General features: G+C 45.1%; 1 protein-coding gene and 1 non-coding gene across 2 annotated transcripts in view; one reads left to right on the forward strand and one right to left on the reverse strand.

The window, feature by feature from the left end:
- Positions 1-24,233, reverse strand: part of LOC135086461 (F-actin-monooxygenase Mical-like) — a 98,170-nt gene that overhangs the window by 21,894 nt on the left and 52,043 nt on the right. Inside the window, exons 10-27 of the mRNA XM_063981186.1 lie at positions 23,920-24,081; positions 23,716-23,875; positions 23,529-23,660; positions 23,346-23,473; positions 19,634-19,807; positions 18,397-18,533; positions 14,018-14,087; positions 13,457-13,524; positions 10,724-10,984; positions 9,651-9,782; positions 8,878-8,967; positions 7,660-7,814; positions 4,699-4,932; positions 4,437-4,544; positions 4,179-4,286; positions 2,809-2,939; positions 2,669-2,770; positions 2,166-2,272 (exon numbers count right to left, since the gene is read on the reverse strand). Coding sequence (XP_063837256.1) covers positions 2,166-2,272; positions 2,669-2,770; positions 2,809-2,939; positions 4,179-4,286; positions 4,437-4,544; positions 4,699-4,932; positions 7,660-7,814; positions 8,878-8,967; positions 9,651-9,782; positions 10,724-10,984; positions 13,457-13,524; positions 14,018-14,087; positions 18,397-18,533; positions 19,634-19,807; positions 23,346-23,473; positions 23,529-23,660; positions 23,716-23,875; positions 23,920-24,081 — 2,459 coding nt within the window. The remainder of the gene's footprint in view (positions 1-2,165; positions 2,273-2,668; positions 2,771-2,808; positions 2,940-4,178; positions 4,287-4,436; positions 4,545-4,698; positions 4,933-7,659; positions 7,815-8,877; positions 8,968-9,650; positions 9,783-10,723; positions 10,985-13,456; positions 13,525-14,017; positions 14,088-18,396; positions 18,534-19,633; positions 19,808-23,345; positions 23,474-23,528; positions 23,661-23,715; positions 23,876-23,919; positions 24,082-24,233) is intronic.
- Positions 5,728-5,799, forward strand: Trnap-ugg (transfer RNA proline (anticodon UGG)). The gene has a single exon. It is a non-coding gene; the product is annotated as a tRNA-Pro (tRNA).

A 24,233-nucleotide genomic window follows, 5' to 3' on the forward strand; every position in this document is an offset into this window, starting at 1 on the left:
CGGTCATGTCCGGCCAAATATCGGCTTGTCCGGCCTGTCCGGCTTTTTATGTGGCTGCAGCGCCAGGCTAAAGTCGAGTTACAGAATAATATCAAGCGCACGCATCAGGATGTTAGGCAATCTATGATGATAGTACTCACTCGTGAGCTATGACACTAATTCCGTTACATGTCCGGCTTTTAGGGTAAAATATCCGGCCAAATGAAGCACAGAGTCCGGCTTTTGTGTTTTTGGACCTGGCAACCCTATGTGTATGGGTAAACAATTCAATCAAAGCTGCGCAATGCTCAATGACATATTAATGAGTGAATATCAATTGATATGACATGTGTATGATCGGTGAGTTTTGCATAATATGGCTTCAATGATGTTCGACTTTGTTTTTAATTGACGAACGAATGATGATTGATCTGAAATCAACCTTCGGTCTAAGGTAATAAAGACCGAAATTGTGTACAGGTCAACTTTTAAACTGTTTTAAGAAAAATATATTTCATTCGTTCAAAACTTTATTGCATCGGAATAAAGTTTATTTAGTGGCAACTATTCTATCACCAACGGGAAAAAGACGTTCTAATATCGCGGAAATGATTGGTTGCTTTGTTGAATAATAAGGGCCATACTTCGAAAATGCTTGTTCAAAAACAAACGTCAATGAATGAATACGCGAAACGTTAATCAAACGAACGACACATTCGGTTACACGGCGAATGATTGGAAGAATCACTGAATGAATGAATGATACAGATGAATAGCTGTTATAACGCGGGGGGCGGCGATGCGGCGTTTAGGCACACCTCTTTTGTCTGCGCGTCTACGCGACTACGCAGTTCGTTGCGTCGGTTTTTTTGTTTTTCTGACGCGCGTTGGGTAATACTTGACGCGTGTCAGGTGAAACTTGATGACGCGCATCGGGTACTTGTGGACGCGCCTCGGGTACAACTGGTTCACGCTTTTGGGGTACACCTATCTCCCTTGGCTATGACAGAGAAAATAATGGGAATTTAAAATTACATTTAGTCTGCAGTTTTTATCGGGACTGGTAACATGGTAAAAATGAAATTCTTAGAGTTTCAAAAGATCACTTAATCTTTATAAGTCATGACGAAATAAATAAGATCATTACTATCCGAATCCAATGACTTGCGCGAAAATAGCAAATCAGTTACTAATCAACAGCATTCACATTATTTTATAGAAACTTGATTGATACGAGCAGTCGTCAGCTCTGTCACAGAGCGTATTTAGACAAAACACGACCGATGAAGTAAGATTTTCTTTTAAAATAGAAGTCGATCGCCAAGCTCGAGGTAGCGTTTCACTTGAATGTGGGACAACAAACAAAAGGGCGTTAATTTTAACATAGTACGCGATAAATCAGAACTCTTGGACAGTTCATAGTACAAGAAGTATTCAGTTGTGATTGTCCGATTTCGTGTCAATTTGTTTAATAGGGATGATGACTGGGTAATAAAATCGAAATTCTATTTAGTCCGTCAGACAGATAATAAAAAAATTTTCGACACATATATGATTTTTTTTCATAATCGAATAATTACAGTATTATATTGAGTTGAAATGTCGCGTGACGTCACTTTTGAGTAAAAATTCTACTCAAGCGTGACGTAACGCGCCATTTCAACTCGACGTAGCACTGTTATTATTTAATAGACGTGTTGACACCACCAATCAATTGACGTACTTTTTTAACTGTCAAAATGAAACTCTCCCATAGATTTTGTATGGCACTACAAGCAAGTGACGTCACTATTTTGTCAACTCAAACAAACTACTTTTTTCAATTAAATTGCGACCAAAAATCGTAATTTACAGGTAATTTAAAATTAATTAAGTTTTTAAGACCAGCATAAAGTGTCTTTTTTAGAAAAGTTGTGATTTCGAATTATTGGGGAATGGTGTCAAACTGTCTATTATGAAAGAAAATAAAAAATATGTGTCTAATATTTTCTGATTATCTTTCTGACGGACAAATAATTGAAATTTCGTCATCTAGCCTATTGGCGCGCGTGTGTGTGTGTGTGTGTGTGTGTGTGTGTGTGTGTGTGCGTGTGTGTGTGTGTGTGTGTGTGTGCGCGGGGCGGCGACGCGGCGCTCCGGCGCACCTATCGCGCGTCGTGTGGTCGTGTCGTGTGTGGGCGCGGTACCTCGCTGCTGTCCGTCGGCGGACGGTTGTCGGCGGGCACCTCGCGACGCCTCGCCTCGCGCGCGGCACGCATCCGCGAACACGACTCGTTGCCGGACGATTCGGCGCCTGTTGATGACATTGCATTGAAGTTTGGAGTATGGATACGGTTACGGATATTAGAATAATATTATACCGGTTTCGGTTACGGTTACCGATATGAAATCAAATTCAAATTCAAATTATTTATTTGCAGAATGTGGTACATTAGATGTTACATAATGAAATCATTTCGGATTAACCGAAAGTTTCCGATAATTTCGGTTAAGGATATTATATTATACATTAGATGGTGCCAGGGAATGCCTGACAGTAACAAATATTAAAAAGTATTAAGATTTAGACTCCGCCTCTATCCGAAACTTTTGAATCGGTTTCGGTTACGGATGTTTTTTTATATCGGATATCCGATAGTTTCGGTTACGGTTAAGGATATCCATAACATCCCTGCGGGACCACACTCACCGTCGTCCGAGTAGTCGTCGTAGCCGAAGGAGTCGTCGGATAAGTAGAGGTCGTGGAGGCGCGGCGCCGGCCGGCTCCGGCGACCCGTCCGGCGCGTCGTCGCTGTCTCCGCGTCCGGTACTCGTCCGAGCCACACTCACCGTCGTCCGAGTAGTCGTCGTAGCCGAAGGAGTCGTCGGAGAAGTAGAGGTCGTGGCGCGGCGGGCGCGGCGGCGCGGCGCCGGCCGGCTCCGGCGACCCGTCCGGCGCGTTGTTGTCTCCCGCGTCCGGACTCGTCCGAGCCACACTCACCGTCGTCCGAGTAGTCGTCGTAGCCGAAGGAGTCGTCGGAGAAGTAGAGGTAGTGGCCCGGCGGGCGGGCCGGCTCCGTGTTGTCTCCCGCGTCCGGTACGTGTCCGAGCCACACTCACCGTCGTCGGAGTAGTCGTCGTAGCCGAAGGAGTCGTCGGAGAAGTAGAGGTCGTGGCGCGGCGGGCGCGGCGGCGCGGCACCGGCCGGCTCCGGCGACCCGTCCGGCGCGTTGTCGCTGTCTCCCGCGTCCGTGTACTCGTCCGAGCTCGATTCCTCTTCGTCGCTGCGAAAGACAAGTTGACACGTTACTAGTGTTCACGTCGAACATGAGCATTGGTTCCCAAACTTATTTGAGACGCGCCTCCTTTCGACCATACAAAAAATTTCGCGCGAACAATAAATAATTTTGACTGAAGGGGCTTCAGTCAAGATTATTTATTGGTCGTATCCAGCAGTCTGGATGCATTCTCTCAGCGGTCGCAGGTTTTTTATACTTTAGCCATAGTCCGCGCCCCCCCTTTAAAGGTCTTTGCGCCTCCCCAGGGGGGCGCCCCCTCACTTTGGGAACCAATGAGTAGATGTTCAAAATTATTCCAAAACTAGCTTTCCGCCCGCGGCTTCGCCCGCGTGGAATTTTGTCTGTCACAGAAAAACTTTATCGCGCGCGTCCCTGTTTCAAAAACCGGGATAAAAACTATCCTATGTTCTTTCCCGGGACTCAAACTATCTCTATGCCAAATTTCATCAAAATCGGTTGCGAGGTTTAAGCGGGAAAGCGTAACAGACAGACAGACAGACAGACAGACAGACAGAGTTACTTTCGCATTTATAATATTAGTTGGGATGTACAATAGGCCGCGGTCTAATGTAAATTACGTCGTCTGTTATTTCCATGACAGATGACGTGCGACCTTCGGGGATGGGAATGGGGACCTCACGTAAGAGGGCCTCACGCTGGTCAACGTACCTCAGTCCCCCGGCGCCAGATGTCTCCGAGGCGAGGCAGTTCCTGTCGGTCCACTCGTCCTCGTCGATCTCCCGGGCGCGCCCGTCGCTCAGCCCCAGGCTGGCCTGGTCACGCCGCCCAACGTACCTCAGTCCCCCGGCGCCAGATGTCTCCGAGGCGAGGCAGTTCCTGTCAGTCCACTCGTCCTCGTCGATCTCCCGGGCGCGCCCGTCGCTCAGCCCCAGGCTGGCCTGGTCACGCCGCCCAACGTACCTCAGTCCCCCGGCGCCAGATGTCTCCGAGGCGAGGCAGTTCCTGTCGGTCCACTCGTCCTCGTCGATCTCCCGGGCGCGCCCGTCGCTCAGCCCCAGGCTGGCCCGCCTGTATCACGCTGGTCAACGTACCTCAGTCCCCCGGCGCCAGATGTCTCCGAGGCGAGGCAGTTCCTGTCGGTCCACTCGTCCTCGTCGATCTCCCGGGCACCCCCATCGCTCAGCTCCAGGCTGGCCTGTATCACGCTGGTCAACGTACCTCAGTCCCCCGGCGCCAGAAGTCTCCGAGGCGAGGCAGTTCCTGTCGGTCCACTCGTCCTCGTCGATCTCCCGGGCGCGCCCGTCGCTCAGCCCCAGGCTGGCCCGCCTGTATCACGCTGGTCAACGTACCTCAGTCCCCCGGCGCCAGATGTCTCCGAGGCGAGGCAGTTCCTGTCGGTCCACTCGTCCTCGTCGATCTCCCGGGCGCGCCCGTCGCTCAGCCCCAAGCTGGCCCGCCTGTATCACGCTGGTCAACGTACCTCAGTCCCCCGGCGCCAGATGTCTCCGAGGCGAGGCAGTTCCTGTCAGTCCACTCGTCCTCGTCGATCTCCCGGGCACCCCCATCGCTCAGCTCCAGGCTGATCCGTTCAGGGGTGGGGGTAGGCGCCTCGCTGCGGGGAGGGCCGGCCAGGGCTGCCACCGCGTCCGGCACACTAACTCCGGAGTGACGGAGGCAAACCAGCCGAGTGCCGTAGCGCTCCATTGTGTAGTTTCTGTAGCAGAAATGTATGGTTTGCATTAAAAATTGGTCTGCAAATTGCTTATGGTCTCTGATCACGAGTTGAGTGCAGAGCGTAAGAAGCAGAATGTTTCAAAAAGTTTGCATTCAAGTTGCACGCGAACTGTTCTTTATTTTTATCTTTTCCGCATTTAGACTCCATGACAGTCTTTTGTACGTGATAGAACTAAAGGTATCTCTTATGATGGTCAAAGATGTGTGTCAAGATGTTTGCAAATATTCACAAATATGCAAAGGTCAGTGTTAAATGCAAATATTTTGACTATGTATGTGCAAAGTTGGTCAAGCGTTTTGTTGCGGTACAAAGTTGTACTCATCCATGAAACGGTCGTCCATTATGTGTTCTGTTCTATCTTTGCAAAATCTATAACCATTTGCAAAATGTGTACGGGCAATCGAAATTTAAAAGAGTAACACTTTCCAAACACATTTTCACAAACTTGTACACATACATCTTGACACAGTATGTGACCGGCATTAATCTACATTTGGATGGTGTTAAGCATAAAACACCTACCTATCTAATATTTTTGTTAATATAAACATTACCTATTTCAATAAAATAAGAAAATATGTTCAATTTTAAAGCCTATTATTCTCTGAATTCATAATTTGTCCTTTAGAACCCTTTTGCAAAACCTCGTCTCTTTACCCTCTCAAAGTGTAGGAGCTTCACTCGCGCCCGGAAAATCGATACCACCCCTCCCGACTGTCTGGATATGTGCCGTCTGGCTGAATATTACGCTACGGTTCGTCCTGTATTCCAACCGGCTCGTTGGTCTAGTGGTATGATTCTCGCTTTGGGTGTGAGAGGTCCCGGGTTCGAATCCCGGACGAGCCCCATTCCTTTTTAGGTTTTGAATTATACCTACACAATATTGAAAAACGATATCGTTTCTTTAATACACTGCCTACTCAAGATATTGTTTTTGGTTTGAAGTGCTTGAAAAAAAGAGTAATTTAACAATTTTTAAAAAACATATTATTATTAACAATATTTGCGAAAAGGTATGAGAAATGATGACTTTTGGTGTTTTCAAGACACACCTCAATAAATAGGAATAATGTTCACCATCTTTCTTTATTACTCGAATTAATTTCATCGTATTATTTCGGTAGCATTTTAAAAACGCTGCTAGATTACTTTTTGAAAATCATTTATGGACTTCCCAAAAATGCTTTATAAAAATCGTCACGTACTTATAGGAATTTATTTGACATCTCTAATAAATATTGTTTTTCAAAATGGTTTCATAAATAAGGCTTTGATATTAAAAACTATGTGGCATTTTCATGGTATTTCTATTTTTATTTTGATACTTTTGTTTTGAGCTTGAAATTGAAATGAATCAAGCGTGAGTCATGAAACTAAAAGTTTACTTTTTTATCTGTATTTTATTATAATACCTATTCCAAAATTCTTAAAATAACAGGATCTGTTAGCATGCCTATTGGATTTGCAAAGAGTAAAACATTGCTCAAAGCTTTGTACGAATATGTGTGTATCTTGACAAATATCTGTGCTGTGACGCATCAGCGAATCACATGAGCGTATGGAATGTTGGGATTGCAGAGACTGAAACTTTGCACAAACATATAAACTAATCGTGGGTCGAATCACGAAAAGGCGTATCTAACAAAATGTTAAATACACCATGTTACTAAAAACGTGCATTTTATAACGTTACTGTTCCAAACCAATATTGTATATTTAGCGCCATCTATAAACAACTTTGTAAAGCGCCATCTATGGTTCTTCTTCCGTAAACAGAACTACTGCGATTCTAATCCAGTAAGCCAATTCCTACAAACGACCACAGATAGCGTTACACATCCGAGTGCTGCTTTATCGATTGGTCGCACGGCCATTACTTTTTAATCAAGACACCACTAAACTGCTGCGTGTGAATACAATACTTACCAACGTCTCCTGAGTTTTTCTCCAATACTCACAAAAGATCGTAAGTGTGGGCTGAGTGTGAGTTTGCATCAAACGCGCTCACTAGTGAGCAAAATGTATGAAAATTTTAGTTTTTGAACGTTTCCCGCTAGGGGCGGTGTACAATCCGTCATACATTAAATGTCATTTTTCGACGCGCTCACTAGTGAGTGCTTTTGATAAAAACTCACACTCGGCCCTCTGAATTGTTTGTCAGGAAGCCAGTATTTACAGTTAAAAAGGGCCCGAAGCCCATGTTTTTGTTTGTGACCTCTTTAAAGTCAGTCGTTTGAAATAGATTAAGAAAAAATCATGACAGTTTCTGTCATATCTGCATACATATTTTTGAACACCCTGCCAGCTCATATATAATTGAGAACAGTGTTGCTAAGATTAATTTGACTACTTTGGGTGCCACGAACAATATGCTTACTTTGACTGGTTACATGTATTTGAAATATTGAATATCAGATCATATTGGTTATCTTAAAGCCTGGTCCGTGAGCACGTAGAATCCCGTCCAATGACCCCAAGCTACCCATCCTTATCGCTCGCGCGTAATTATATTGCTGTCGCGACTGTACGACGCGCGCCCGCAGTGAGTGTGCGAGCGCGACAGCAACATAATTACGTGCGAGCGACAAGGATGGGCAGCTTGGGGTCATTGGACGGGATTCTACGTGCTCACGGACCAGGCTTTAGACGCTTCGATTAATCTGACGCTGACTGTAAATAAATGTTGCCAAAGGTAATTCCACTCACCCCGGGCGCAGCACCTGCTTGCAGACGGCGCAGCGGAAGCAGGCGCGGTGGAGCACGAGCCCGTCGGCGCCCACGCCTTCGGCGGCGAACACGCGCGTGCCGCACGCCGCGCACTGCACGCCCGTCGACATCGGCCCGCGCCAGCTCTTCTTTATCTACCACACAACAGCTGACTTGTACCACCTAACTTTAACAGTAACTAAACCCCGGTCCGTGAGCACGTAGAATTTTTTCCAATGACCCCTAGCTACCCATCCTTATCGCTCGCGCGTAATTATATTGCTGTCGCGACTGTGCGACTGGCACCCGCAGTGAGTGTGCGAGCGTGATAGCAACATAATTACGCGCGAGCCATAAGGATGATGGGTAGCTTGGGGTCATTGGACAAAATTCTACGTGCTCTCAGACTAGACTATAACGTAAAAATATCGATCGGGAGGACGGGTTTAAATTGTCACCAGTGTGTGAATCTGGTGATTATTAATCAATGTAAACCGCGGGTTTTGCCGTCAAGTACGAATACGGATATTGTGTGTTGTGTGTCGTGGTAACATCACTAGTGGTGTAACAAATAGCAATATGAGGGTAGTTGAAAATTTTCAAGCCCGCCCAAACGGAAGACGCCGTGAGCCGTCAGTCTGCTTGTGACCACGGCTGCAGCATAGCAGCCGTAACGTCAAGACGTGAGTTATATGAACTAATCGGTTTTTTTTGTATGGAGTTTGACTGACTTTTGACGTCTGTTGAAGTTAAAGTAAGATGGTGCAACTCAGCAAACATAATCTTTACTTTATTCACTTATCATAAGGTCGAAAACCAATGACAATGGTCAATATTATTATGTTGAAAAGGGTCGTTAATGTTGCGCAAATGCAAGATGAAGTTTTGGGACAGATTTTCTCAATTAAATACGTGAATTTATGAATTTTGGAGATGGAACCAGTACTGTTTTAGTTACACAAACACTTCAAATATTAGGGCTATATTTCACCGGGACACCATGGCGGCGCAATCAGTCGCCGGCTACCAACAAAATGTATGCAGCTCTATAGAGAGTTACTCACCTGGTGTCCGTTTGGTTGCGCAAAGCTGCATACATTTTGTTGGTAGCGGCGACTGGTTGCGCCGCCATGGTGTCCCGGTGAAATATAGCCCTTAAGGGGAAAGTATTATAAGATAGTTCCCTTAGGAGTAAAAAGAAACTTTTTGACATTATACCTCACTTACCTCCTCTTTGGGCAGCGGTTTCGGCGGCGCCGCTGGTTCGGCGTCTTCTTTCTTCACGAATTTCGTTGCGAGATTGGCAACCTGGAGACCAATCAAACACAAATATTGCAAATTAGGACTCAAAATGGCAGATATAGATGACCTACGCTGAACTGTCCCACCAAACTCAATGACAGGAGGGCGCTACCATCGTTCAACTATATGGTTTCCAGCATGGTAAAAATCGGAAGCAGCGATCCGGTATTGACGGTGGCGCCTCACTGTCAATGTCATGGACGGGACAGTTCAGTATTTTGAAACTATATTAAACTGCGGCAGTGGATTTCAGTCAAATAAACGGCAGTTTTGAAACCACCATAAAATCATGTCAACACTTTTGACTGTTTCGCAGGCCAATAGGGTGCCGGTTGTACAAAACCTCTTTTTGAGTTTGTCGTTGGACGAAGATTTTATATTTTTTGTTAGTTTGACAAGTGTTTAAAGCTGTCAATAAAATGTCTGCTAAAGTAAATATATCTTTCTTTAGGCCCAGAACAGACGGTGAAACGCAACTGCAACGAAACTGCAATTGCTAGTTACTTTTGAGTTGCATCTTAGTTTCTGCCATAGCGTCCGTTGAGAGACCACACTTGACGCGACCAGTTTGAAACTTTCAGTTTCAGTTTCATTCATAAGAATCATCAGAAAGTTGCAGTTTCGTTGCAGTTGCGTTTCACCGTCTGTTCTGGGCCTTACAATCCCACTTTATTTTCTACAGTCCTTACCTTTTTGGTGCCGTGGTCGGGTCGGCCGGCGTCCCTCAACTTCTGGTCGAGTTTGTTGAGGGTCTCGTCGATCTCCATCCACTTCTCCTCGTTGGCATCACCTTCCTTGAGTCGCCTTTGGCGAACCAGGAACTGAATGAACAATAAAAATTGTTTTTAGCAAAAGCACCTGCCACTGATGGGAGACAATAATGTATAGTTCCAAAATACCGAACTGTCCTATCCATGACATTGACAGTGGGGCGCCACCGTCAATACCGGATCGCTGGTTCCGATTTTTGCCATGTTGGAAAGCATATAGTTGAACGATGGTAACGCCCCCCTGTCATTGAGTTTGGTGGGACAGTTCAGTGTGGGTCATCTATAGGCTAGTGTTGAGGGGTTTGACGCAGACCGTCACATTCGCATTTCATCACAAATTAAAAATTGGTCATTCATTTTGTCCCATTCGCAAAATGGTCACACTCAGATGAAAGTGGTTTAACATTTTCAACCTTGGCTTTAACCTTTATCTGAGTGTGACTATTTTGCGAATGGGACGGTCTGCGTCAAACCCGTGCTGGGAATACACAATAACTCGTATTTCCTCCACTATAACTCATATGTAACAAGGATTTACAACTTGGCTGCTAATAGAATTCAAACCAGTAAAGGACAAGTTTGTCAACAGTTGGTTTGAAATTTAGTTTTTACGATTGAAATGATTGCCCGTTTTCACCATCAATCCCTAATTTTTATGTGACCTCCATAGTAACATAACAGGCATTTTGTTTTCATAGGGGTCACTTAAAAATTAGGGGTAGATGGTGAAAACGGGCATAACATGTGTTCTTTTAGAAAAGTTGATGCAGCTATAGTCTGGTCTGTGAGCACTTAGAATTTTGTCCAATGACCCCAAGCTACCCCATCCTTATCGCTCGCGCGTAATTATATTGCTGTCGCGACCTAGCGACGAGCGCCCGCAGTGAGTGTGCGAGCGCGACAGCGATAGGAGCGAGCGATAAGGATGGGAGCTTGGGGTCATTGGACAAAATTCTACGTGCTCACGGACCGGGCTTTAATTGAATTCTAACCTGTTCTCGGTCCCACTTGGGCACCTTCTCCGCCGCCTTGGGCCCAGGCCGGCCCAGCCGGTTCTCCATGATCTTGCGTTCGATCTCCTTAACGTTCCAGTCGTCCCTTTCTATCTTGCCCACGGAGCGCATCAGGTCCTTCGGCTTGGTGGCCTTGGGGGCCGAGGGGCCGGTGGTGCCTGACAGCTCGGCGGCCAAGCGGGCCACGCGGGCCCCGCCTCCGCTGGTGCGTCCGCCCCCGCCTACTATTCGGCCCTCCTCCTGTGGAGACGGTGGGTTAGAATTTTGTTATGGTATTGGGGATGTCGAAGAGTAAGGCCCAGAACACACGGTGAAACGCAATAGACATGTTGACACCACCAATCAATTGACGTACTTTTTAAACTCAAATAAACTACTTTTTTCAATTACATTGCGACCGAAAATCGTAATTTACAGGTAATTTAAAATTAATTAAGTTTTTAGGACAAGAATGAAGTGTCTTCTTAGAAAAGTTGTGATTTCGAATTATTGGAGAATGGTGTCAAATTGTCCATTGCAACGAAACTGCAACTTCTAGTTATATATAGTAAAAATAGATATTGTTGCAATAAATCCCGTGAAGTGATAATTTTATAACTTCTAGTTACTTTTGAGTTGCATCTAAGTTTCTGCCATAGATTCCGTTGAGACACCACACATGACGCGACCATTTCAAACCGGTTTCAAATGTAGGATCGGTTTAGTAGGCTTATGTCGTATTCTACTCATAAGACTGAAACTCCATATTTTCAAAAATATAGGGAAGGGACAGAGACAGAAGTACGAGAATCGAAGGGACCACATTTGGAGACCATGACCAATTTTTTAAATGGGCACGGAGAAATCACATTTCCTCTCTTCGAGCATCCCTTTCAGCTATCGCTAAGTTAATGTAGTATATTAATGTATCACATTTAATAAGCACATAAGTTAAATCAAGTAGTGAAAAAAGGAAAAATAAATATGTATCACTAGTAATCACAGCAGAATGTACACCTAGATTCTTATCTGTTAGTAAAAACGGTGAAGAAACTACAAACATCACGTGGTTGTTAATGTCTCACTATAAATCCATGCAAACACTGAAAAATTCGTTATTGTTATGTCATCCACGTACTGGACTTTTCAGACAAAATGAACACGCTGATATTATTATATTGAAGGAAGATAGCTAACATAGCCTTACTAAAACATTTGTATTTCAGATGACGTTCAATGTTGTCTATCCTTTCGTTCATAGACATAAATAATCTGCCATACAAAGTTTTACAGCAAGGAGCCACTCTAAAACCTCGAGTAAGTACCTCAACTCGAGCGTGAACACATCGCATGCAACACACATCCCCTCACATAGTGCTGCAGTTGTTTCTCCAGCTTCTTGACGCGCTCGCCGAAGTGTGGCGCGCTGGCGCGGTACTGCTGCAAGCCGCAGTCGTTCTCCAGGTCCACGGACGGCGCAAACTCCATCCGTGGCTCCGTCGCCAGCATCTGAAGACTCTTCTCGAAGCGCTGCCGCATTATCTCCCTTGCCGCCTTCCGTCTCCCTCCACCCTTCGAACGCTTCCCTTCAACCTTCTTCTGCATCAGGTCGGACGCGCGCTGCATGTGGAAAGACATCTCCCCCGATCCTCGGCGCTGAGCTGGCTCCAATTCTAAAGGCCGAGGCCTGCTGCCTTCGATCAGATCCACCATGCGCTGCCTCCGCATCGCCATCTCCGGATTCCCGATCGACTCCGAACGCTTGGTGCGCTCCGGACTCGGCGTGTTCCGCCGTTTGCCCTCGATTATTTCAGCCATGCGCTGCATTCGCAGTATCATTTCAGGGTTGGTCACGGATCCGGAACGCACAGACCTAGATTCGGGACTGGGGGTATGCCTACGTTTGTGGTTTTCAAATAGCTCAGCTATGCGTCGAGTGTTGGCTATTTCTGATGACCCTATTGAGTTGGATCGCGGGTGCGGTTTCAGGACCTCGGGGCTCTGGGAGTGACGTCTCTTTTGGCTGTCGATGACTTCGGACAGTCTCCTTCCTTTCTGCGGCAACGGGATGTCGGTAGATGACGTGCGTATCATCTCCTTTTTCTTGGGAACGTCCATCGACAACGACCTGGCGAACTCTTTCTTGCCGATTTCGATTGACAGCGATCTGTTCGATCTCGTTAGTTCTTTTTTCTTTCTGCTTTCTATAGGGGTGGATTTGGAGGAACTTATCAGTGGTTCTACATCGACGACTGTCGCATCAGTGTCCGCGGATTCATCTTGGAAGATATCGGAGAAGTCTGGTATTTTCATCGTGGAGGGGTCTAGTCCTTTGAGTTTCCTTTGCGGCTTGGGTTCGGTATCTGCGGGCGTGTCTTGGAAGAGATCTGAAAAGTCTGGTACTTTTATAGTGGAGGCGTCGAGGCCTTTGAGTTTGCGGGGTGGGCGAGCGGGTTTTCGTTGGGTCGGTTCGAAGAAGTTTTTGAGGGTGTTGTCGGTGTTGAGTGTTGTTTTGGCGTTTCCGTCGAGGAGTTGGGCGAGGGATTCGCGGAGGAGGGCGGGGTCGGGGGTTTCGTCGGGGTCGAGGAGGGCGAGGATCTGCCGCTGGAGGTCATCGGTCTGCGGCGCGGGCGAGCGGTCGCGGCCGCCCAACAGGCGCGCCAGCTGCGAGATGTCGTCGAGGTCGAGGCGGCCGATCTGGCGCCGTAGGTACTCCGCGGGGTCGGTACTTACTTGGGGCGTGCGAACGGAGCGCCGCTTCTTGCGGTAGCTGGAGTGAGACTTGTCAGCGTCCGCAGCGTCTGCCGATCGAAGCGAAGAGACGTTTTAAATGTTTTGAACTCCATAAATAAATGTTGTGCATGAATTGAATAATGACAAAATTGTTCAATTATGGAGGAAGCCTGACACAGAGATCAAATCAGTTTAAAATCCATGATGTAAACAAAGCACAGCGAGATCATTTATGAAGAGTCAAATGAATTATACACTTGCGTAGGACACGACATCGCTTATATGAAATCGAGATTATGGTAAATACTGTGCCACTCGTTTGATCTTTGCGTGTGCATGAATGATCATATTTCACACCCTTGTTTTGTTTTTACTGAATTAAGCGGGTATTTGCAACAATATGACAAAATAATGATATGTGTGAGTCTGCGAAGTATTTACAATTTTATGCGCACATAAAGTAAACGAAACGAACAAATTCATTTAATTTTGAGACTGTACATGATGAAAAATAAGGCAAATAAAAACGATAACATTGGTTGTAAAATTGTAATTACTTACTTGAGTACACTGAAACTGAGTGTTCCGTCGAATTTCGTACGTGTTTCTCTTTCTGTATACTTTGTTTGATCTAGAAATAAACAAAAAATATATTGAGTATTTATCTTGAAACGAGGAGATTTGTGTGATAAGTTAATGTGTTTGTGCAGACTACCAATGTGTTGCTATTTAAGTTAAGATGTAGTAATAAGTATCGCAACATTATCATTTAGTTCCATATCTGTAAGTTTTGCAAAGAGTAAGGTATCAAATATCTTTTCCATAGCACAGTGTTGCAATAATTTGCACGAACTATGAATCCGACGTTCGTCTTTGTGTATATCGTGTAACAGATTTGTTGAGAGAGTTCTAGAATGTGTTCAACCTTCATACATTGATTTCACTCCTACTGTAGAAAATTTAAGCTAATTAAGGAACTTCGTCCTTGACGCTTAAAATGCCTTTAAGAGACCAGTTACTTTTCGCGTGGCTTTTCAATATTAACGGGGCCCAGGCGTTAAGAGACTCGATTTTTTAGTAATAGCACCCACTGGGTTGTCACGTCCAGTATTTGACAAGTAAACTTGACTTACGGTTGTAGTGATTTTAAGGTTAAATATTAAGCTAATTTATTAACCTACTTTATCCTACGTGCTTTGAAATGTCTCTTATAGCCGAGTATCTTTTCAAGCGTGGATTTTCAATAATAAAGGAGCCCAGGAGGTTGTTATGTCCCGCGGTTAAAAATTAATAAACTTACGGTTTTAGTAACTTTAAGGTAGCCTCGTAGCCTGGTTTATTAAACTGCTAATGTTGCATACTAGATTGTCAACGTTCGAGACAAATACGAGAGCAAAGATAAAACTAGCCTCCAGTTCTTATGTACGAGTTTGAGGTATTGATTTTAGAAAGCCATTAGTTTATATTCATGCCGCCTGTTGTCGCTGCAGGGAGTACAAGGCTCCCCTATTTCATAGACACACACTTGGATGACCTTCAGGCCATTCACTTAAATTTCTAAGATTTTAGATCAAATTCAAATATTTTTTGAATTTGATCTAATTTAATTGATGGAAATTCTAGACTTATATTAGTTAAATGTTGGTAAGTTCTCCAAAAATGACGTTATTTCGAGCGTGAAACTGAATGTGCTGTATATCAATTTGAACACGAATCAACACCTCGTGATTTTACTATATTTTTTAACAGAATACAACTATTTTTGTACGTGAATACCATATTCGACTGGAAGAGGTTAATAGATTATCATTTCTTATTATTATAAATAGTTTGATACCTGATAAATATTTTGGGAAGAAGACGCTGGCTGCAGTGACACAGTTGATACTATTACCACTGACGACGTTAATTTTTTTTCTGCTGCAACTTATTTTATTTTTGTAGCCCGTGTTTGTGATATTATTATCACAACAGAATGTGAACAAATATCTATTATTATATTATACGAACATAGGCAAACGATCAGCAAACATCATAAAGACGTACGATAATGATAGTTAAAGTATAAATATTTGTTGTAAATCAGTAGAATTTTGGTTGATTTTAAACCATTAGCAATATAGTAGCTTTATCTTAGCACTGGCGAAGCGTAAGAATATATTATTACGAGTACGTTCGATGTTTTGATAGAAGATAATGGTAAATTATAAGGTTGGTTTTAGTATCTGTCAGTGCAACGTGCACTGACAGCTAAAATGTATGAAGCGTCAGCGCCAAGCGGTCAGCGTCACTCAAGAACGTTTCCTTCAATTATAGCCTGACCAGGAACATAAAAACCCTGGCATAGAGGCGCGTCAATTGCATTTGATAGTGCAACACTGAGTACAGTCGTACCTGTGTTAAATTAATAGGCTAACTTTATGTATCAGGATTCAGGATTAGGGGCTAATTTGATATTTTCACAAATTAACGAAAAAATATTATTATAGGTAACCTGGTTTAAATAAATTAAATGAAACCATCAATCGAGTTAGTAGGATTTATTTTATTATTCATCAATAATCAAATTCAGAACTTGAATGTTCAACTGCAATGTCTGCTCATGAACGCTTCAAACTCGGTACTTCTTTCCCAATTCCATAAAATTCAACACTTAGAAAGTGACAAAAACTTTAAAATAGGTATTTGAAACAAACCACAGCTAATTTTCATAGTGGACTGTACTATACGATAAACATGTCAGTCAATTTGACAACCTTTGTCGGAAACATTACACTGGTCAACAGTGGTTTTGGTGCCAAGGAACTGTATATATTTTTTGATTGAGGACCTTATGCTGGTTGCTTTAGTAGCAAATTTGTTGATTTCCTACGTGTGGTTTTCTAGATTTTGACGTGTATAGAAAAATACAAAATTTCACCAAAATCAGCGTTTATAATATTTTGAAATGCTTAAAAACTTTATTTTCCACGACTTTTGTGAATGAGGTGTAATGGAACTATCACGTTACATCCTCCAGCAGTAATCAGCCATCATATACCGATCCCATCTGCCTCGGTACCTCTCTTCCAATGGTTTTTAGGTCTTGATAGCATCGCTCTCCCTATTCTTAGCTATAGCATGCCATAGTGACCCAAGATTCTCTGGGAATTGGTCAAAATGACTGTGGAGGTAGTGCTCATTGATAAAAATTATGACATCCTGAGTTTTTAAGGCATTTCTCACAATTTCAGAGTAGTTACTGGACTAGTGTTTTCCGAAAAAAAAATTGTAATTTCAATTAACAAAATCTATGCAAATCGTTCCAAATAGTCCATCGAACTTAAGAAATCAGTATCTTTTATTAATATTGTTATTTATGGACCATTAAAAATTACTTAATAAATTAAGTTAAAAAAAAATTATGCTCAAACTAGGATTTTTTTTTGTTCTTTCCTCACTTTCTCCACTCTGAACTTCATGTTATGGCTTCTTTGACCATTGTAACATTGCCTTAAGTGTTCACAGAAGATTATAAAAATAATTTTGGGTATCCACGGCTTGAATACAACCACAATTTCCGACTTAAAGTAAGAAAAATAAGCACTTTTAATAAAATCTTGCCTGAATTTTTGAACTTTTTAATTGTGTACACACCACCAATGTAACAGAAATACATTTTGATTATTGAGACAACTTCTTGGCAATGTAGACATGATATTAAAATAAATGCATTTATAAAAATGTACCGAGAACACTACAAACTGTGCAACCAAAGTACCGATTAAAGCTAAATTTTAAAACTGAGGGTAGATCCAAAACTACACGTAGGAAAAAAAAAAGAAAAATATTTTTATTATTACTAATACACACCTAATAATAAACTATCAACAGAATCTCGGCACCATTTTCATTTTGATTTTTTGTTGACCAGTGTTATTCAATGAAAATATTGTCCGAACCCTTAGTATTTCTCTTCGACAAATATTTTAACACATTGTGAACCACTTTTCTTTCAAGACTATAAAAAGATTTTAGCATTTTAATTCACAAAATCAATTGCGCACATTTAAAATAAAGTTTGTTTACACTTTGACAGCAATAGACTGACATGCAAGGTGACATGTCAATGAAGTTTTCAGTTACTGTTGCCATTAAAAGAAATTAGTACCATTAGTTTTCCGCAACATGGCGAGGGTTTTTATGTTCCTGGTCAGGGTATACATACATATTGATCTATCAGCGCCGACGATCAGCGAGCGGTCAGCGCGATTCTAAATCCCGCCTAAGTGTATATGAAAAGGCATTTATACTTGATTCCGTTTTTGGTAGTAGCACTAAAATCATCCATTCGAACACTTATCATAAAAACCTGTGTTACTTAACCTGTGCAGGGAAATGTGTATAGGGTGTGAGTATCTTATCAATGCACAGAGTTTCGGAGGTAAAGTCCGGTCGCCGAGCACATAGAATTTCGTCCAATGACCCCAAGCTATTCTTCAAATATAACATCAGTGTGAGTGCGTGTCCGCCTGTTCCGTTGCGTACAGACGCAGTACAAACGCACCTGGTCGTACGCGTCGGTGGCGTGGTGGGGTGCACCTCGCCTTTGAGGGCCGCGTACACACGCAAGAGCAAAGCAGATAGTGTATTTGATATTTGAACTGTAATGTGTTGTGTTCTTCGACTATCACATCAGTGTGAGTGCGTGTCCGCCTGTTCCGTTGCGTACAGACGTAAAGCCCGGTCTGTGAGCACGTAGAATTTTGTCCAATGACCCCAAGCTCTCGCTCTCTCGCTCGCGTGTAATTATGTTGCTGTCGCGCTCGCACACTCACTGCGGGCGCCCGTCGCACAGTCGCGACAGCAATATAATTACGCGCGAGCGATAAGGATGGGTAGCTTGGGGTCATTGGACAAAATTCTACGTGCTCGCAGACCAGACTATAGTACAAACGTACCTGGTCGTACGCGTCGGTGGCGTGGTGCACGTGTGGGACCTCGCCCTTGAAGGCAGCGTACACACGCGCGAGATACGCGCGTAATTTCGCATCGGGCACGTCACGCGTGCTGCCGCCCGCTGCGAACGGCGCGATGCCTGCGAATACACAATTATTTAGGCTAAGTAAAGGGGTCGTTTTGATCTTGAATCTTACGCGCGGTTTAAAACTCCCTTAGTAATTTAAGTAAGTTGCGGTCAAACTAAGGCATTAGCAAGCTGAAGTGGCAATGGGCAGGGCATATAGTACGCATAACTGACGGCCGATGGGGCAGCAAGGTTCTGGAATGGAGGCCGCGTACCGGAAAACGCAGCGTGGGACGTCCACCTACAAGGTGGACCGACGACTTCGTAAAAGTAGCAGGGAAGCGCTGGATGCAGGCCGCTACCAATCGATCAACGTGGAAAGCATTAGGGGAGGCCTATGTTCAGCAGTGGATGGCTGAAATGATGATGATGATGATGATGATGATGATGATGATGATGATGATGCGGTCAAACTTGCGACAAAACGGCGTTGCGCCGTTCAAGTCGTGGTCAAGCGGTGGTAGGGCAAAAAAAGAATGAGACCTGTATAGGCTCCTTGAGAGCATTTGAATTAGTCTAACTAGATAGATAGATATATGGTTTATTTGCAAAACACATTGACACACAAGAAGCAAAAAGTAAGATAATAAACACAGGAGTAGCAGGAAAGATATAGTACATTACAAAGAGTAAATAATTAACTTTTTTTAAAAATTAAACCGACTTCAAATGCGTGAACACAAAAAAAAACTAAAAATTGAAAATGTTGCGTATAAAAAAGTTCATCCCCAATTTTCCACCCTTGGGGGTTGTTTTTTCTATTATTAAATTTAAATGGGACCACCCTTGAGGTATTACCTATACGCAGAAAAAAGATTTGTTCAAATCGGTTCATAATTGGCGGAGTTATCGCGTAACAAACAGAAAAAAAAAAACATACGGGTCGAATTGAGAACCTCCTCCTTTTTTGAAGTCGGTTGAAAAGAAAATCCTGCTCATTTTAGAGCAGTGTCTACACTGAGTAGAGAGCTCAGTGTAGACACTGCTCTAAAATGAGCAGAACACTGATTTACAGCTCTTGCTTGAAAAAAAGACGTACTAAACAAATAAAGATAATTTTGATTTATTTTAGAGGTCCTACCCTTATAATAAATGGTTAATGAATGTCTCACCGAACTCGTGCTGCAGCACGTGGTACACGGCGCGCGGGCTGGCGGCGGCGGGCAGCACGTCGGGCCGGTAGCGGCGCAGCAGCGACGACAGCGCGGCGGGCCCGGCGGCGGCGCGCACGCCAGGCTCTGACCAGCCCACCCATGACACCAGCACCTCGTCGCTGATGTCTGCCTCTGGAAACCACACGGGACACGTCGCCATTTCAAATCAAATTTCATTTATTTGCTTGATATGCGGTACAGCATATGTCCATATAAAAATAGTTCGCACAAATCACCACAACTGGCATGCAAAACGCAATGCTGGAAATTGGCGTCTTTTTTTTTTCGCGCGGCCATCGACCAAACTTTGTTTTTTGATTACAAAATAGTGTAATAAACCAAACTTACTATGACATGTATACCTCTAAACTCAGTCTGAACTGAGTTACGAGCATTAGAAGTTTGATGATTTTCATACTAGATTTGCTTTTTGCGCGCAAAGTTTTCTAACAAATTGCAACAAAATAGTGAGATTGTATGTGTAAAGAAACAATACCATCCATTAAAGGCTCCAGACATCAGTATGGAGCAGAATCAGCGCAATAAAAAAGTAGCGCAATATTTTGTTGCAATTTCTTACAAAACTTGCGCACAAAAAGCAAATCTAGTATGAAAATCATCAAACTTCTAATGCTCGTAACTCAGTTCAGACTGAGTTTAGAGGTATACATGCTATAGTAAGTTTGGTTTATTACACTATTTTGTAATCAAAAAACAAAGTTTGGTCGATGGCCGCGCGAAAAAAAAAAGACGCCACTTTCCATACAAAATCTGGCATTGCCATTTTGTCCAACGTTTAATCCGTGCTGCTCTATGGGTGTGAAACGTGGAAGGTCACCAAAGTCATCTCGCACCAGCTGCAGGTCTTCGTCAACCGCTGCCTTCGCCGAATTCTCGGCATATACTGGCCTGAGAAAATCTCCAACGTCGAGCTATTGGAACGCTGCCACGAAATTCCGATCGACCAGCAGATCAAGCGCCGCAAGTGGAACTGGATTGGCCACACTCTCCGAAGGGATCCCGATCACATCCCCAAGCAGGCTCTGGATTGGAACCCCCAAGGAAAACGCAAGCGTGGTCGCCCCAAGCAAACTTGGCGGTGCACTGTGGCATACGAGGCGAAGAAGATCGGCAAGACTTGGAGCGAGATCAAACACATAGCTCAAGACCGAACGCGATGGAGGACTGTTGTGGACGCCCTCTGCCCCATCTAGGGGACATAGGACCATAAGTTAAGTCGTAAGAGGCGACTTATCTTATCTTATTTAGGGCCGCGCATGGGCGCAGTGCACGTCGACAAATTGGGATCTTTTGTGCCTCCCTATACCTTTATCCCCCCTCATCCGCAAAGATCCTATCCATATAGTGAATTAAGTGCTTGGGTGAGAAGGACTTATAATATTCTGGTATCGGATAAGCCAACCCCAGGAGACCCATTCTAGTTCTAGCTAGCGCGTCGCATTCGCACAGTAGGTGTTTCATGGACTCCGCATGTTCTCCACATGCTCGACAGCTGTCGTCCGGAATTAGGCCCATTTTGTGGACGACTTAGGGACTACACATCAACAGGGAACGGGGAGCAGCGCTCTCTGAAAAACATCAATCTTTTAAACTGCGATCTCCAACCCGCCTCACAAGCGTGGAGTTTATGGCAAAACCCTCCACTATAGTGTAGGAGGCTTATAGTCCAGCAGTGGACTGTAAAGGGCTGTTGATGATGATGATGATGAATGAGGAGATCCGCAAACGAACTAAAGTTGCTGACATTGCCCAACGGATTAGTAAGCTGAAGTGGCAATGGGCAGGGCATATAGTACGCAGAACTGGCGGCCGATGGGGCAGCAAGGTTCTGGAGTGGAGGCCACGTACCGAAAAGCGCAGTGTAAGACGTCCAACTCGCAAGGTGCACCGACGAACTCTTAAAGGTAGCGAGAAGGCGCTGGATGCAGGCCGCCATCAACCGGCCATTGTGGGAATCATTGGGGGAGGCCTATGTTCAGCAGTGGACGTCCTGTGGCTGAAATGATGATGATGAATGAGGGGCATCGTTTTAATACTAACAATTAGCACCACTGGCGATTAACATGTGACATAATCTACAGAAGCGCCATCCAGGTGAGTGCAAATGCGATAGTCCTCTTACTGCTTTAGCGCTTACCAGTTGGCACCAGTGTCTTCGCTACTAGCAAGTGCCAGTAACCTTACTCTACAGTTGTGCCTACTGGAGTCTCCAGTCTGGAGAGCGCTAAAACGATAGCCCTCATTGAAACATTATTAAGACGGCAACGAGACAAGCGACCGAAAGCAGAGACCACGACCTGTACTTGACTTTAGGCACTAATACACCAGTTCTCGAGCGAGACCGAACTTCAGATACCGCAGTAACTAATGCATCGGAGCTTCACCTATAGATCAATGACCCTAGCTTTGTGTTGGCGCGTTGTAACGTCAAAACAAATTAATATGGCGGCCGCTGCTCACTCACTTTCATCTTACGTGCGCGCGCAACGGGCATCGGGCGACTTCGTCGTCTCATTCAACGTGTATAGCAGCACGTCACGACACGTCGTAGTGAGCCGTATCTGCCAAAGGTACCGGCTGCTAGTCTATAATGTTGCATTTGAAGCAAGGTCACCAACCTCATCGTCACTGATAGTCGCCGCGAAATCCGTCAATACCAGTGTCAGTAGGTCATCGACGTATCTGGGTCAACTCTTTTAACAGTGCGCGCGCAGGGTTGAGTATTGCGTTTGTTGACGTTGGTCTACGCCGATTAATACGGTCACCGTTTTTCCCTGACGGTGACCGTAACGTCGAGTAGCTCCTCCCAAGAATCGTGGAATTGCTTCACACTCCACGTCAAGGGGTCACTGAACTCACAGTGAATACCAATTGAAAGTGAGCGAACCGCTACGAGCCTTATACGAATCATGCAAAAAGGTAGATGGTGGTGTAAAATCAACCACTTCATGAACATACAAGACAGACGTCGCGACGGTGCACCCGTCATGGCGTCAAAACAATAACTTCAATATTGCCAATGGTCAATAACTTCACTTTCGCTTTTAGATAATCCGCGCATGCGCGGTCGTGTCTGTCTGCGGTCTGACCCTCGTCTTGATTCGCTAAAACTAACCGACCATCAGCTGTTTCTGCCGAAAATAGTAGCTCGAATCATCGAAAATGTATCAATAATAAAGCGTCACTGATTAAATTGTCAGTGCAGTTGCCCCCACAATGTCAATACGCTAAATATAACAGTGTCAGTAGGTCAATGATATATACAGGTCATCGCTTTTTGAAATGCGCGCGCACTGTCGTCGTCTGATAGTCACGTGACCATCACAGACGATCGTCTGTTTTACCGACTAGGTATTTTGTTTGCGGGTCACTGGCCTCGCTGTCTCGCCTCCCAGCAGACGTGGTTAAACTTGATATGATAAGCTCTTTCAGTGGATCATTTCGTTTGCTGTTTTCTTCAAAGGGTTATTACTTTAAACTGTGTGGTTTAGTAATCGCATCCGCGAATGTTTGTCACGTATTTATACCAAGCTAGCCGAGGCATCACGGCCGCGCGGTTCAGGTTCGGATAACAAGTGTATGTATGTGCCGTAGTGGCTGTGTTAGTGATCGTCAGCTGTTGCCCGCCGGCGGGGATGGGGTCACTGACCTCGTCGCCGCTTGCGCGCGGTGGGCGCGGCGTCCAGCGGCAGCGGGTCGTCGGAGTCGTAGAAGCCGGTGACGCGGTGCAGCGTCACGGCGCGCGGTTCAGGTTCGGATAACAAGTGTATGTGTGTGCTGCAGTGGCAGTGTGTGATCGTCAGCTGTTGCCCGCCGGCGGGTATGGGGTCACTGACCTCGTCGCCGCTTGCGCGCGGTGGGCGCGGCGTCCAGCGGCAGCGGGTCGTCGGAGTCGTAGAAGCCGGTGACGCGGTGCGGCGTCACGGCGCGCGGTTCAGGTTCGGATAACAAGTGTATGTGTGTGCTGCAGTGGCAGTGTGTGATCGTCAGCTGTTGCCCGCCGGCGGGGATGGGGTCACTGACCTCGTCGCCGCTTGCGCGCGGTGGGCGCGGCGTCCAGCGGCAGCGGGTCGTCGGAGTCGTAGAAGCCGGTGACGCGGTGCGGCGTCACGGCGCGCGGTTCAGGTTCGGGTAGCGAGTGTATGTGTGTGCCGTAGTGGCAGTGTATGTCATCGTCAGCTGTTGCCAGCCGGCGGGGGGTCACTGACCTCGTCGCCGCTTGCGCGCGGTGGGCGCGGCGTCCAGCGGCAGCGGGTCGTCGGAGTCGTAGAAGCCGGTGACGCGGTGCGGCGTCACGGCCGCGCGGTTCAGGTTCGGATAGCGCGTGCCCGGGTCAAGCGTGTATGCGCCAAAGTCGCGGTGCAAGTTCTCTGGGGTTGTTTGGGCTGGGGACAATGGAATCACTATTTTAATTACAAGTTATTTACGCAATATTGAGAAATAGTTTAGCATTTGTTGCTGCCACCGCGACGTGGGCATAATGCGTTTTTCGGGCTATGCTATATTTCACCGGGACACCATGGCGGCGCAACCAGTC

The sequence above is a fragment of the Ostrinia nubilalis genome, chromosome Z (genome assembly GCF_963855985.1).
Source record: "Ostrinia nubilalis chromosome Z, ilOstNubi1.1, whole genome shotgun sequence".
Lineage (NCBI taxonomy): Eukaryota > Metazoa > Arthropoda > Insecta > Lepidoptera > Crambidae > Ostrinia > Ostrinia nubilalis.